This window comes from Rhinopithecus roxellana, chromosome 1 (assembly GCF_007565055.1).
Source record: "Rhinopithecus roxellana isolate Shanxi Qingling chromosome 1, ASM756505v1, whole genome shotgun sequence".
Classification (NCBI taxonomy): domain Eukaryota; kingdom Metazoa; phylum Chordata; class Mammalia; order Primates; family Cercopithecidae; genus Rhinopithecus; species Rhinopithecus roxellana.
The window spans coordinates 56,059,253-56,073,461 of NC_044549.1; the positions used below are offsets into that span (position 1 = coordinate 56,059,253).

General features: G+C 56.3%; 1 protein-coding gene across 4 annotated transcripts in view; it reads left to right on the forward strand.

Moving 5' to 3' along the window:
* Positions 1-14,209, forward strand: part of CACNA2D2 (calcium voltage-gated channel auxiliary subunit alpha2delta 2) — a 140,325-nt gene that overhangs the window by 66,090 nt on the left and 60,026 nt on the right. For all 4 annotated transcript variants that reach the window (XM_030936261.1, XM_030936299.1, XM_030936350.1 and 1 more), the window contains exon 3: positions 3,656-3,772. In XM_030936261.1, the coding sequence (XP_030792121.1) occupies positions 3,656-3,772 (117 nt within the window). The remainder of the gene's footprint in view (positions 1-3,655; positions 3,773-14,209) is intronic.

Sequence of the window (14,209 nt, forward strand, 5' to 3'; positions counted from 1 at the left end):
CACCAGCATCCTGGCACTCTCTGTGGGTTAAAGCTGCTGCCTCTCCCTCCCTATCACTGCTGGCATAGAGCTGGGGCACCCTGGGATCGGCTGGGCCCTGTAGTGCTCCTCAGTCCAGCAGAGGTGGGGCTGTGCCAACTGTGCTGCTGTGGGAGCAGTTGGCTTTTTCTAATTAATTCTCTGGGCCAAGGACATCAACAGGCATTGCTATCCTGCTGTGGTGGTTGAGGCCCTGCATCCAGTGCACCCTGACCTTTCTGCCACTTCCCAGCTGGCCCGAGGAGCCAGGGCTAGAGGCTGGGGCTGGAGTGGGGCTAGCCCTGGGCAAAGTCTGTGCACTGGAGTTGCCCTGGGCTCTTCTGGGCTCCTGCTGGGCCTGCAGGTGGAAAACACCTCCCTGGACCACATCAATGTAGAGATGACCTTTCTCCCAGGGTGGGACCATCTGCTGGGCTGTGTCATTTAGATCTTCTGGGGATTTGGGGCTCAGCTCAGGGCCCACCCTAGAAGATAGGGACAATTGGGGCAAGTTCAGGGGAATGTTGAGAGGAGGGCTGTGGCACTAGGGGCTATATCATTCGAGGACTGTTGCACCTCAAGGGCTCATTTGGGATTGGGGAGCAGGCTTGGCTGGCAGTGTGACCAGCCCCTGCACTTCTGGGATTCTGCTTTCGTCTCACCAGAAACCCCTTCCAGCCCATTTCCCTGGCCTTGCCCTAGAGAGGATTTAGATAGCAGGGCAAGGTGGAGGGGATGCAGAGACAGTGTGAGTCAAGGTATAGCTGTGGGAACGGGCCTGGGCTGGAGACCCAGAAGTCTGCAGTCACATGATAGGTCAGTGGGCTTGATGGGCCCCAGGTGGTGGCACCAGGGCTGGCAGAAAGATGCTGTGGTGGGTCCTCCGGTAGAAATAGAACAGGAAGAAAGCACAGTGGATGCATCCCTGGGCCCTGAGGGCTCTTGCAGCTGCAGGCAAAAGGTGAGGAATCAGACTTGGGCCCAGCTGGCCCCAGAGCTCTGCTTTTGGACATAGAATCCAGCATATGGATTTGCCAAGTGTCCACAGCACACAGACATGGTGCTTGGGAGAGAGAGAAGGAAGCTGGCCATAGCTGTGCCCTATTAGTGGCGTCCCAGTGTCTGGGTTCCACCGTTATCACCTCTGGGGCCGAGGCTGAGGTGTTGGAGACAAGGACAGGGTGGCTGCCGTGTGGGAGACTGCCCAGGCCAATCTGGGAGAAGGGGGTGGGGCTAGAGGTGGGCAGACCCTAGGAGACTGAGGCTACCAGCTCAGGAATGCAGCCGATGGCTTTGGACAGCCCCAAGTGTACAGATCTAGCAGGGAGAGAATAGGGGCAGGGAGGTACTATGATTCCGTCTGCAGAATTCTGGTGATCCCAAACAATAGCAGTAACAACAGCACAGGCTGCTCAAGGCATGGGTTTGCTGTCCCCATCCCATGAGGTGGGGACTACTGTTCTCTCATTTAATAGATTAGTCATGGAGGTTCAGAGATGAGTGACTTTTGGTAGAGACTCGGCTTCCAAGGCCTCATGTCACCTGTTGGTGCCCTGAGGTGTGGGCCTGCCTCCTAGAGACCCGCTCACTCTGCAGCCCCCTGATCCCCAGCACAGTCACCATGCCAGGCTGCAAGGGGCACCCTGGAGCCCAAGAGGAGGGACTCCTGGACTTTCCCAGGAGAACCACATGGTCCTGCCTCAGATCCTGGGGCTGTACACAGCCATGGACAGCCAGACTGTTGTCTGCACCTGGGAATGACCTTGACAGAGTCTGAGGTATGAACTTCATTACAGGCCAGGAGAAGCCGGGCAGCGGTGCCCCCTGCTGGTGCAAGTGGGTCACGGCGCCACTCTCCAGAGGCATCGGTGGATGTGACTGAGACCATGGCCACACACACCCCAGAGTGATCTGTCAAGGATGGCTGAAAGCCGATGGGGTATCTGGCTTTGCCACTCAACCGCCTGGCCTTGTCCTCTCCTGTTTCTGTGCCTCAGTTTCCCCAACAGTAAGATGCTAGGCTGTAGGTTCCCTGCCTTTCCTCAGTGATCCCTAGGGTCCAACCCCTCCTTACCCTCTGTCTCTATCACTGTCTGCCTCTGTGAATCTCTGTCCTGAGGCAGGGCCCAAGGGCCCAGGGAACATCCTGGCCTGGCACTCACTCGGGGCCTGTCTCTTTCCTGGCCATGTGGCCAGGCCTCAAGTCTCGCCCCCTGATTGCCACTGCTCTGCGGGACTTCACCACAAATTATTTTGTTCTAAAAGAAGGACAAAAAGAAAAGAGAAGCCGGGAGGGATGGGGGTGGCGGGAGGAGGAGAAGATTGCCTGAGCCGGCTTTGTGCGTTGCTTTAACCCCTGGACTGCCAGGCACTGGGTAGCGGCAGGGCAGGGGCTCTGGCAGCACCCAACCCCCTCCACCCCGTCCCCCTGTCAGATGACAAGGTCTTATCTCCCTGCCTTCTCGCTGTCACTCTACCGACCTTATCTCTCACTGCTTGTCTGTCTTTCATCGGCTGCCTCTCCCCCCTCCTTATCTCCCCTCATCACCTCCTCTCTGTCTCTCCATGTCCCTCCACTTCTGCTCAGCCTGGTGGCACGGCTCAGTCACAGCAGCCTATTCTGTGACCTCTGGTGGTGAAAGAGCCTGTGCTTGGGGCACAGACCTCCTTGGGTCACCTGAATGAACACATGGACCCAGTCAGGCTTGGAGACATATGCCGTGGTATATGACGCATACAAATGCACACACACACACGCACGCACACACACCCAAGACCCAGCCGTGAACAAAGACACTTGCAGAAATCTGCTCCTAAGACTCACAAGTCCCTAGGGGGTTAGAGATTCTAACCCCACCCCAGCCCCAACATACAGGCACGTGCACACAAATGGATATGTTGAGCCATCTCTCTCTCTGTCTCTCTCTTTCACACACACACACACACACACCATCAGATTTACACTGCCACATGTGCCTGCGCACCGACCCCCATTGGAGGAAGGCTGGGCAGATTCAACCTGCCCCTTCCTCCCTGGTCCCCATTCCCCATATTCTGTGCCCTGAATGACAGAGGAGCCCGTAGGATTGCCCAGAGCTCCTGTTAGTTTCTGTAAGAGCCCTGGGGCAGCACCCACGAAAAGGGGTCCAGATGCCCGAGCAGTGCGGAGCCGTGGCTGTGTGTGTGCACATGCATGGATGTGAGCATCTTCTTGTTGGGATGGGGTGTGTAGTGTGTGCTTATTGACTCCATCTCCCCTCAACCTCCTGCCTCCTCTTCAGCCCACCCTTCCCCTCTGCTATTCAGTTACCTTGAGCTAGTCGGAGGGGCTGCTCATGACCCTGAAAGGGGGGGCCCTGAGGCCCAGGGAAGGCCGTGACAACCCCATCCCACCACCCACAACGACCAGCCTAAACTGGGCTCTCATCCCAGATGCAAGCTACGGAGCCCCTGGCCTTGCCCTGCCTTCAAGTCTGTGGGGGTGCTGGCCTTCCATGCCCTCTCTCGGAGGCCAAAGACAGGGTCTGGGTGCGGGTGAGGACTGTGCTGAGGTGAGCTGTGCAGAGGGGTATGCAGGGGCCATGGCATGGGGACATGGGACCACCTGGTCTCACCCCTGGCTTCTGCTTCCTTCCAGATTTACAAGGACAACCGGAACCTGTTCGAGGTACAGGAGAATGAGCCTCAGAAGTTGGTGGAGAAGGTGGCGGGGGACATTGAGAGCCTGCTGGACAGGAAGGTGCAGGCCCTGAAGGTAGGTGTGTGTGTTGGGGGCGGAGGTTGGAGGGGCGCTGAGGAAGGGCCAGGTGGAGAGGTCCTGCACCATGAGGGCAGTGTCCCGAGCCTTCATCACATGGCCCTGCTGAGTTCAGCTGGGCCAGCATCAGCAGGGCTGTGCCCACATGGAATGTGGGCAGCCGCGGCAGGAACAGGATGATATTTTCTGGAGTAGCTGCATGAGAGGTGGTGACTTGGAGTCTTGGGGCTCTGTGTGAGCCTGAGGCTGGGACTGGGGCAGGCCCTATCCCTCCCTCCTTCCGGGCCTGGGGTTTTCCCATTCTTCTGGGTCCCCAGGTTTGTTTATGGGTGGTGCCCTGGATGGGCTCCTGGTCAGGATAGTGACCTGCTGCTAGTGGAGTCTGCCCCTGAGGTAGGCTGCAGGCTCTCTTGGAGGGAGTGTCGAGGGGCTCTGCAAGCCCCACAGAGAAGGCCACGTAAGGATGGGGGCTGCTCTGCCCATGGCTTTGAATGTTTCTCTGCTCCCTCATCTGGGCCCCTATATTCAGAGAGGTTGTGCCTGTCAGCCTCAGGCCACTGTAGTTCTGAGAGGTAACAGGAACGTGCTGGGCTGCCATGACAAAGCAGGCAGACCCCTGGCAATCAACCCATCCGAGGGAGAGTAGGTGAGATGGGGCTTCTCAGCTGCCAAGTGACCAGGGAAGGTCATATGTAAATGAGTGAGAGGCATCCAAGCTTCCCCCAGATCAGAGGCATACCTGCAGTTGCTCCAGCCTGCGTCAAAGACAAACTAATCCAATAAAAAGGAACGAAGCTGGGCATGGTGATGCACACCTGTAGTCTCAGCTACTCAGGAGGCTGAGGCTTGAGCCCAGGAAATCAAGGCTGCAGTGGGCCATGATCGTGCCACTGCATTCCAGCCTGGGCAATAGAGTAAAAACCTCATCTCTTTAAAAGCAAAAAAAAAAAAAAAGGAATGAAGTCTCCTGATGCTTGCTACAATATGGATGAACCCGAAAACATTATGCTAAGTGAAAGAAGTCAGTTACAAAAGACCACATATTGTGTGATCCTATTTCTATGAAATGTCCAGAATAAGCAAATCCATAGAAATGGAAAGTAGATGCATGGGTGCCTGGGAAGGGAAGGGATAGGGAAGGCCTGCTAATGGGTACAGGGTTTCTTTTTCGGAGTGATGAAAATATTCCAAAATTAGATTGTGGCGATGGTTGCACAACTCTGAATATACTAAAAGCCACTGAATTGTATACTTTATTTGGGTGGATTTGCGGTGTATAAATTGTTTCTCAATAAAGCAGTTTTTTTTAAATGAGCAAGTCTACACAAGCTGTGCCCAGGCTCAGGCCAGGGTCCTGGCTAGGTTAAGTCGGGGTGGCCACCCCAGCCCACACCCTGCCATATCCAGTCCTAAGAGAGAACCAGAATTTCCTTCTCCAGGAGTTTGGGCCCTGCTGTCCTCCATGGGATCCCCTGCCTGTCCCTATGTGACCTGGGGCCGTGGAATAGGTGGAGGCTGCTTCTTGGGGCCAGATTCCCAGAGAAGGTGGACTCTGAGGACCTCCCACCCAGAGGACCCAGAGCAGGGCCCCACCCAACCTTCAGGATCTTCTGGTCATGAGTGTGGGAAGACAGCGGGGAGCAGGCAGAGCCACACCTTCTGCAGGGATAGCAGCCCATTACTCTCGCCTCTCTCAGCCAGTGCATCGCTCCCCACCTTCTTGCCTTTCTGAACTGGGCGGGCCTGGATGCCCTTCTCCTGCCTTTCCCTTGTTCTCCAACTCTGTCTCTGCCCCACTTCCTTCCAGACCCTTCATTTGCACACTACTTCCCAACTTTGCTGCCCCTGTCCAGTTTACAAATGTGGGCACCCAGCCCCAAACTTGTGTTGGAACTGTCTGATAAATGTGGGAAGGGGCAGCCCTCAGGCCTTTCAGCCTGCCACTCACCCAGGCCGTGGGACAGCAGGGATGCTGAGTGGTGGCAGAGACAGACGCCTGACCCACCCTCCATGCATGGAGCCCAGGACCCAGCCTCCTGCCCAGCTCTTTGGGAATCACAGGGCTGGGGTCTCTTTCCAAGCCACTTTCCCCACCCCTAAAGGAACAGTCAACTCCGATAGCTTAGGAGGAGCAGCTGAAGGCCTGAGGTCCTGGTCCCAACCCTCTCCCTGCATCCCCCCCTTGCTGGACTCTGCCATATGAGGCAGACAGGTGTCTCTCCCTTCCACTGCACCTGCAGCCCAGCCATGGCCTGAGATAGCCAGCACTAAACAGAAATTCTTTTCTTTTCTTTTTCTTTTTCTTTTATTTGTTTATTATTATTATTTTTTTTGAGATAGACTCTCACTCTGTCACCCAGGCTGGAGTGTAGTGGCGCAATCTTGGCTCACTGCAACCTCCATCTCCTGGGTTCAAGCGATTCTCGTGGCTTAGCCTCCCAAGTAGCTGGGTTTATAGGCGCCCGCCACCACGCCCATGTCTCTACTATTTTTAGTAGAGACAGGGTTTCACTATGTTGGCAGGATGGTCTCAAACTCCTGATCTCAGGTAATCCACCCGCCTTGGCCTCCCAAAGTGCTGGGATTACAGGCATGAGCCACTGCATCCGACCCAGAAATTATTTTTTATGAGAAATGATGGGGAAAGGCATGCACTGACCAGACAGACACTCACCACGCGCTGAGTCTATCATGCATCATTCTCACAGCAACCCGGAGAAGGAAGCCCTGGCTACCCCCGCTTCACAGAGGGGGACACTAGGACTCAGAGGTGCCATGTATCAGGCCAGGATATGGCAGAGCCAAGATTTGAACTCAGGTCTCCCTGACTCTGAGCCAGCGCCTTGACTCCCCACATTATTCCTGAGGTGAGCACTGAGCCCACAGCCCGTGGCCTCCCAGCACTCCTGGGCAGTGAACTCCTCCTGCTGCAGCACCCCCGGCTCCAGACACACGAGATGTTCCTGCCCATATCCCCAGAGGAAGGGGAGGACCTCCCTTCCTGCTGCTTGGTCCTAATTGTTGAAGATGAGCTTTGGTCTTAATTATGTTTTAAATGTGCTTTTAATCAAGTTGTGGTCCCTTTCTCCTTTTTCACATTGGTTTGCAGCCTGAGTATATATGAAGGGAGGGCTGTTGGGGGACTGGACCCCCAACCCCCACTACGTTGTTCCTGTCTCCCTGTACCCCATCCAGCAATCCAATTTAAATCCTTTGCTCTGGTCTGGAATTCTAATTGGGGGCTTGCAAAGAGGGAGCTGAGCAACACAGGACGGAAGTTCATTGTCTCATCTAATCAGGGACAATCAGATGTTTGTAACGAGTTTCTCCAAGCTGCAAAGGGTGGTTGCTGGGGCCAAGAGTCAGGAGGGAGCAGGCCAGATCAGGGGCCTTGCAACGCAAGCAACCAGCATCCCCAAGTCTGGGAAATAGGCTGGGCCCTCAGCTTCAGAAACACGGAGGGGTACCTGTCTTGGAATTTTGACTACCTAGGGAGATGGGGGCCTCTGAACTAGGGCCCACTCTCTCAGAGTCTTGGGTCCCAGGAGGAACAGGGAGGTGCCTAAGTTCTTATAGCAGACTTGGACCCAAATCAGGACTCTCCTGCCCTCCCAGCTGGGCCCTGGCCTATGGCCTGGCTCTGGGGAAGACCACCCCCTCATCATTACATTCCTCCTTCATCTATTCACCAACATCCGCCGCTGGCTACTGTGTACCACTCCCTGTTCAGGTGCTGGGGGTGCAGTGATGAAGGACAGGCCCTGTTTCTGCCCTCATGGAACTCTCAGTCCAGTCCTGTCCCAGGCCTTAGTTTCTCCTCCTATGAAATCAGGACATGAGTACTCTCCCTGCCCAGCACTTCTGGTTTCACAACTCCAGGGGTGTCACTTATAAAGACCACAGTGTGGACAATCCCTTGGAGGTTGTGCCCCTGCAGCACCATCCTGTGCTGTGTGGCTCAGAGGAGAGGCCATGGGGGAAGGGAAGGCCCTGCCCAGGATTAGGTGAGGGGTGACCCCAGTGGGAAAGATTCCAGTCTCCTCTCAGGGACACAGCCAAGGGTATCGAGGCTTAGCGGGCTTGGTTCTTAGAGAAAGGGAAGCCCAGGGCTAGGACAACAAGGCCAGAGCAGGTTCCGGAAGGACATCAACGTGGTGGCTGGAAACCTGCTTTCCAGGAGGCCCTTTTGCCTCCTTCCTCAAACCAGGGGCGGTGGGAGGCCCCGCTAGGAATCTAGCACCTGGAGACCCCAGCCCCAGGCTTAAGCCCAGAATCCCTCCTAACATGCCCGTGCCTCCCATCCTCCCACTCAGGTCCCTCCCATTGTCCTAAGGGTCAAACCTTTGCCTTCGTGCAGCATTTCTGAACCCTGGTTGCACATTGGAATTGTCTGAGGAGCTTCTAAAATCATGGCACCCAGCCCCTGCCTCAGATCAAGCGCATCAGATTCTTGGGGGGACTGGGGGGCTCGGGGGCAGTGCATCAGAATGTTTTAATGTGCCACAGGTGATTCTGTGTAGATTCAGAGTTCAGGACTTTTCCCAAAAAAATGGTTGAAATCTTTCCTTTCCAGGATTACTGGCCTCTGAGTGCCCACCAAGTGCCAGACCTGAAGTGAACCTGCATGCTCTGTATTGCTCTGAATCCTCACACAGGTTGCTGGGTTGCTCTCTACTCTCTATTTCACATTGAGGAAACTAAGCTTCAGGGAGCTTAAGCCACTTGCTCCAGGTCTCACAGCAAAATCAGGGTTTATTTATTTATTTAGGAGACAGAGTCTTGTTCTGTCACCCAGGCTGGAGCGCAGTGGTGGGATCTCAGCTCACTGCAACCTCTGCCTCCAAAGTTTAAGCAAGTCTCATACCTCAGCCTCCCAAGTAGCTGGGATTACAGGTGCGTGTCACCATGCCCAGCTATTTTTTTGTATTTTAGTAGAGCTGGGGTTTCATTATGTTGCCCAGGCTGGCCTCGAACTCCTGAGCTCAGGCAACCTGCACGGCTTGGCCTCCCAAAGTGCTAGGATTATAGGTGTGAGCCATGGCACCTGGCCAAAACCAGGGTTTAAATCCAGATAGTTGGGCTCCAGACCCCACAAATGGCTCCCCAGCCACTGCCCTCCTCTCTGCTACCATTAGTGGCCATGTGGTGTTTGCTGTCCAGAGCGGGACAGGGTCGAGGGAACAGGAGATGGGGCACTGGTTTCCTCTGACAGGGGCTTGCTCTCTGATGACCTAGTGACCTTGGGCAAGTCCCTGCCCCCTCAGTTTCTTCCTTGGGCAGTGAAAACAAGACACTGAGCACCCCTCCCACACCCCCATGAGGCTCACATGGATGGGAGGGGGTGGCGTGCAGTTCTGGCCTGGGTTCTAGGGGCTCCAGCAGGCGTTGTTCCCACCATTGGTGGCCTCTCTGGGGAATGAGCATCATTTAAAGAGTAAAATTAAAAACCCTTCTGCACACAGCCGCCCTGCTTTTGCTGCTAATGGCCACTTAACCCAATTAAAGTGATGCATTGTTGGCAGTGTGACTGGGTCTGTTCAGGAACTGGGCTCTGGGCTGGGCATTCAGAGGGGCAGGAGGTGCGAGCCAGGGAGGGAGCCAGGGACTGTGGGGCAGCAGACTGCTCCCTTTGTCAGGAAGGAGACCATCCTGCGCAGCTCCCACCTCCTTTCTAAAGCCTTATCTAGACACCTTGAGCCGCATCCTGCTTTGCGATGGGTCTGCTCTGTGCACTGTGGGATGTTTAGCAGTACCCTTGCCCTCTACCCACTAGATGCCAGCAGTACACCACTCTTCCAGTTGTCACGACCAAAAATAATTTTAAGTATCGCCAAATGTGGCCTGGGGGCAAAGTTGCCCCAGTTGAGAACCACTGGCCTAACAGGACAGAAATGCAGCCATGGGAGCCACAGCAGGGAGATACTGGGGGCCTCGGAGAGGTGCAGGCGGAAAGGCCAGCAGGAGAAAGATCCCTTCAGTCCAGAGAGGTCACAGGAGGGCTGCCTGGAGGAGGCAGCAAGATGTGGGGGAAAGTTTGGCACTGAGACAGCTGGAGGGCAGTTCAGCCGGGTCCACTGGTGCATTCACTGATGAGGGTGAGACAAACAGGTTGGCCCCCGGAGGACCAGGCCGTGGGTGTCGCCTACTGCCAAGGCCTGGTGTGGAACAGAACATGAGTTCTGCAAACTCGTGAACATTTGTAGAACAGATGCCAGGGCTGTGGCTCTGGGTTGTGGCTGGGGCTCAGCCTCTGGGCTCTGACTCCACACTAGGGAAGCTCTAAAAGGTGCAGTAATGGTGGATGGACAGGCAGGAAATCCTGTGGCATTGGCTGCCTCCTCCCACCCTTCTCTGGGCAATTAAAAGGTGTTTATGTGGGGCTGGCGATGGCTTCTGCCTCCCCTCCATTATGAACATTAAGAGATCTTGACCCTTCCACTCTCCTGCTCTTGAAAGGAGCCGCAGACACGTGGAGCCAATTAGGCGCACGCGTGGGCGCCAAGCGCCCAAGCAGCCTTTTCTGCCTGATTGCAGCGTTTACAGCTGATTATTCTCCCCTCACCCAAACAGTGCCGCTGCTTCCTGGCAAGGTGCCGCCCACAGGAGCCAGCTGGGGGTCCCCAGGGATGGGGGAAGCATTGGGGATTGGGCATCTGTTGGACACCCATTGTGTGGGCACCCTTGGGGCCCTCCGCCTACAGAGGGAGGCAGCCAGAGAGCTGGCTGGCAAGGAGATAAGGAAGGGACTTGGTGGTGAATGCTAGGAGAGACCAGGGAGCATGTGGTAGCAGAGTGACCACCAAGGAATGGGCATCAGAGAGGGCTCCTTGGACGAGGTGGCCTGGATGTGTGCAGAAGGGACAGTAAACCCAAGGGTCCCTGGGGTCAGCATGAGCCTTGGGCAAAGACGCTACCCCCAACAGCTGGACGTGAGTGTGGGGACGGCCTCCCCTGCCTGCATCTCTGTCTGGCGGTCTAGAATTCCAAGACCCCTTGGAGGCCTCCAGCTGGGAGCTGGTCTCCCTGGGAAGGTCAAGGGAGACAGTGCAGGTGGGACATGGCTGGGGCATGGCCAAAGATCCTCAGGAGAAATAGTCATTCTCTTGTCTTCACCCACCCGCCTGAGCTAGTGGTGGTCAGACAAGGGCCTGGCCCAGCCTGCCAGGCCTTGGGAAAGGTTGGCTTGTGGATTTGGGCCTGAGCTTCTCTGGCTCCTGAGACTGCTCCTGTGGAGCAGGCCCGTCTCCTGGGACCTCCTCCAAGATGCGGGGACCTCAGGAGGGGTCAGAAGCGCTGTGATCATTCCTGACTAGCACCTGCTAGTCAAAGGAAGGGTCTAGGGGGGCTGATGTGCATCACCCCAAGGCCCACAGAGCCTGATGGGTCAATTCCAGACACCTGTACCCAGCCACCAAATTCTCCCTAGTGGCTGAAGGTCAGAGGAAGGGATTGACTGCAGGCATGTGTCAGGCCCAGAAGCTCAACACCCTGGGTGTCGTGACTGGTGTCACCCCACCACCTGTGGGAACACCTTGGCTGAGATGCCCCAGGCCCAGCTCTCACTGCAAGAGCCTCTCCCGCCCTATGGCCTTGCTTTTGATGCCAGGTGCCTCCCCTGGGAGTGCCATGCAGCCTCCCTGTCTTTCACTTGCTCACTCAGTCATTCAGCAAACCTCTGCTGCCCCCAGCCTGGCCCTAGGCCAGGTGTGATTCCAATGTCTACTTGCTGTGGGGCAGAATGCCCGTTTTACAGATGAGAGAACAGAGTCTGAGACTAGATGTCAACCCTGGTCACTGTCTGGGTGAGGCAAGGTCTCAGTACCCCTTGCTTACCCTGGCTCCTGAGCCTGTGTACCTGCCCCTCCCAGAGCTCCCAGGGATTGGGAGGAAGCAGAGTGGTGCTGGCTGGGGCAAAGGGAAAGGCCAGGGGCAGGAAGGGAAGGTGAGAATGCCGGGTGGAGGGCAGAGCATGAACAAGGGCCTAGAGGCAGGACCTCGACTGGGGGTTGCTGGGGAGCAGCTGGAGAGGATGGCCGGGAGACGGCTCCAAGTGCAGGCTGGGAGCTGTTGCCCCTAGTTTCCTTTTTAATACCCTTGTACCTCACCTCCAGAGGAGAAGAATCCAGGACAGGGAGATGGGAGTCCATTGAATGGAGAAAATGAACCCCAAGGGAGGGAGATATATGTGTCTCCACTCCCCAGCGAAGGCCTGCGTAGAGGGAGGATCCCCTGATGGTGCCCTCTTCTCTGGGGGTCCCAGCTGGCGAAGGGAGCAGATGCAAGGAGGCGGAGGGAAAGGGCCTGCAGGTGCCACAGGGACAAATCAGCCTAATTTAGGATCAGAAAAGTAAGAATTTTAATTGAGTTTTAATAGTGTCTGGCTCTTTGTTCTGAAATCCTCATGTGCGAGGCTGGGGGAGGGTAGGTGCATGTGAGGAAGGGCAAGCCGGTGGCCAGGCTAATCCCTGCCCTGGGGCCCAGACTTCAAGGAGACGGGCAACAGGCTGTGGGTTCCCAATGTGCAGAGCAGCTAACATGGGACAGGCAAGTCTAAGAAGACAGCCTGGAGGAGGTAGCATTTGAGCTGAGCCTTGGAAGGCAGGTGGAATTTCCAAAGGTAGAAGAAAGGAAGAAAGAAGGCATCTCAGTACAGTTCCCAACCTGGGCACTGGCCTAGCAGTGAGAGTGAGCCGAACTGAGTCTGAATCCGCTGAGATGGGAGTACTGGGGGCTGGGAGGGGAGCCTGGAAGGTTCGGCCTGTGCATCAGTTTCCACTGCAGGAGAGAGGGTGCGTGGGGGTGACAGGCAGGGCACAGGGCTCTCCACCTGACTTCTGGGGTGGTAGCTGCATATCCACATATGGAAGCTTGGTCTCATGGAAGCATGGCCCTGGGAGTGGCCAGTCACTTCTCTGGCCCCACTTTCTGTGCCCTAAAATACATAGTGAGCAATGCCTCTCTGTGGCAGTGAGTGCCTATGGGAGAAGGAAGCTGAGGCTCACAGAGGCACTGCTGGGGAAGGCATAGTGCTGCAGACCCAGGGTAGGGGGCATAGGGTGGCAAGAAGGCCCTTGGGACCCTCCTAGACCCTCAGCTGTCTTCCCCAAGCTAACACCTGAGGTTTCACCGGCCCCAGGTGCCGTGGTGACCTGGGCAGGGGCACCTGAGGTTTTCCTGGAGGAGACTCCACCTTGACCCTGGTTCCTCCTGTCCTGGGATACTAGGTGCCTCAGATTCCCTTGCTTCAGCTTCTGTTTAGTGAGCACTGGCCCTTGCTGTGTGCTGGCACGATAGTAGGTTACCAGGTACGGGGACAGCACGAATAGACCTACTGGGCCCCTCCCTTGAGGAGTGCAGTCTGCTGAAGATGGCAGTGATGTGATGCATGCCACAAAGGGTGGAGCCATGGGGCAAGCCCATGGGATACTTGACCAGGCCCAGGGGACCTGGGGGGAGGGAGGATTTAGCTAGGCAAGGGAGAATCAGGGAGCAAGAGGGCCCAAGGTCCTGAGGTGGAGAGCGCATGTATGTGTATTGGGATGCGTGCATGCAGTGGCGGAGGGTCTTGCCCACTGGCAGGCTCCACAGAGCACATGTGCAGATGCAGTGTGAGGCTGGTCTCCCTGGGGTACACGGGGCTCCCTGGGGTCTAGGCGAGACCCCATCCAGAGACCACATCCCACACAGTCCAGACCTTGCACTGCCCCAAAAAAGAACCTGTGGCCAAGGGTCCTTAGGCAGGTGCAGCATGGCACGGGGTGCCCATGACTGGAACCAGAGCATAGAAGGTGGCCAAGAATCAAAGCCCTCACATGTCCTGTGCTGCAGCCCCTCACACTTGAGCAGCACTGAGCCCTTGGCAAACCTCACACTCTGTGGGCCTCAGTTTCCCTACCAGTACAATTGAAACAAGTGTGGCTGCACAGATCTGTCATCAGAGTTTATGCCCAGGCTTTGGTGACACCAGTCCAGGGAGGGATGCTTCTGGGGGTGGTACGTGGGACGGGCCCCACGGACAGACAGATCTGTCCTCCTTTAGCTCCGCCCCATGTGTAAAACAATCCTGGGCTGCAGGGCCTCCTGCCAGCCTTCCCCTCTCTGAGGGCCTCATCAAGGGCCCTGTCCCCAGCTCTCACCTCTGAGGGCCAGAGTATCCAGCTGCTCGAAGATTCCTGCCTCCTGGCACAGGCCTGGGGGCCCTTGTTTGAGAGGCTGGTCACGGTTGTCGGGCCCTTTGTTGCAGCCTCCTGTGTTTGCCCACTCTGTGCCTCGACAAATGGGAGTTGCAGCATGTTTGCTGTGTCAACACCAGCTGGAGCCCAGTTATGGAGATCAGCTAGGGCAAGACGCCCCATCCTTCAGCCTCCTGGGTGCCTAGGGTCCATCCCCTCCCTGGGCAGGGTTGGTGGACAAGTGGGCAACTCGCCATTCTCA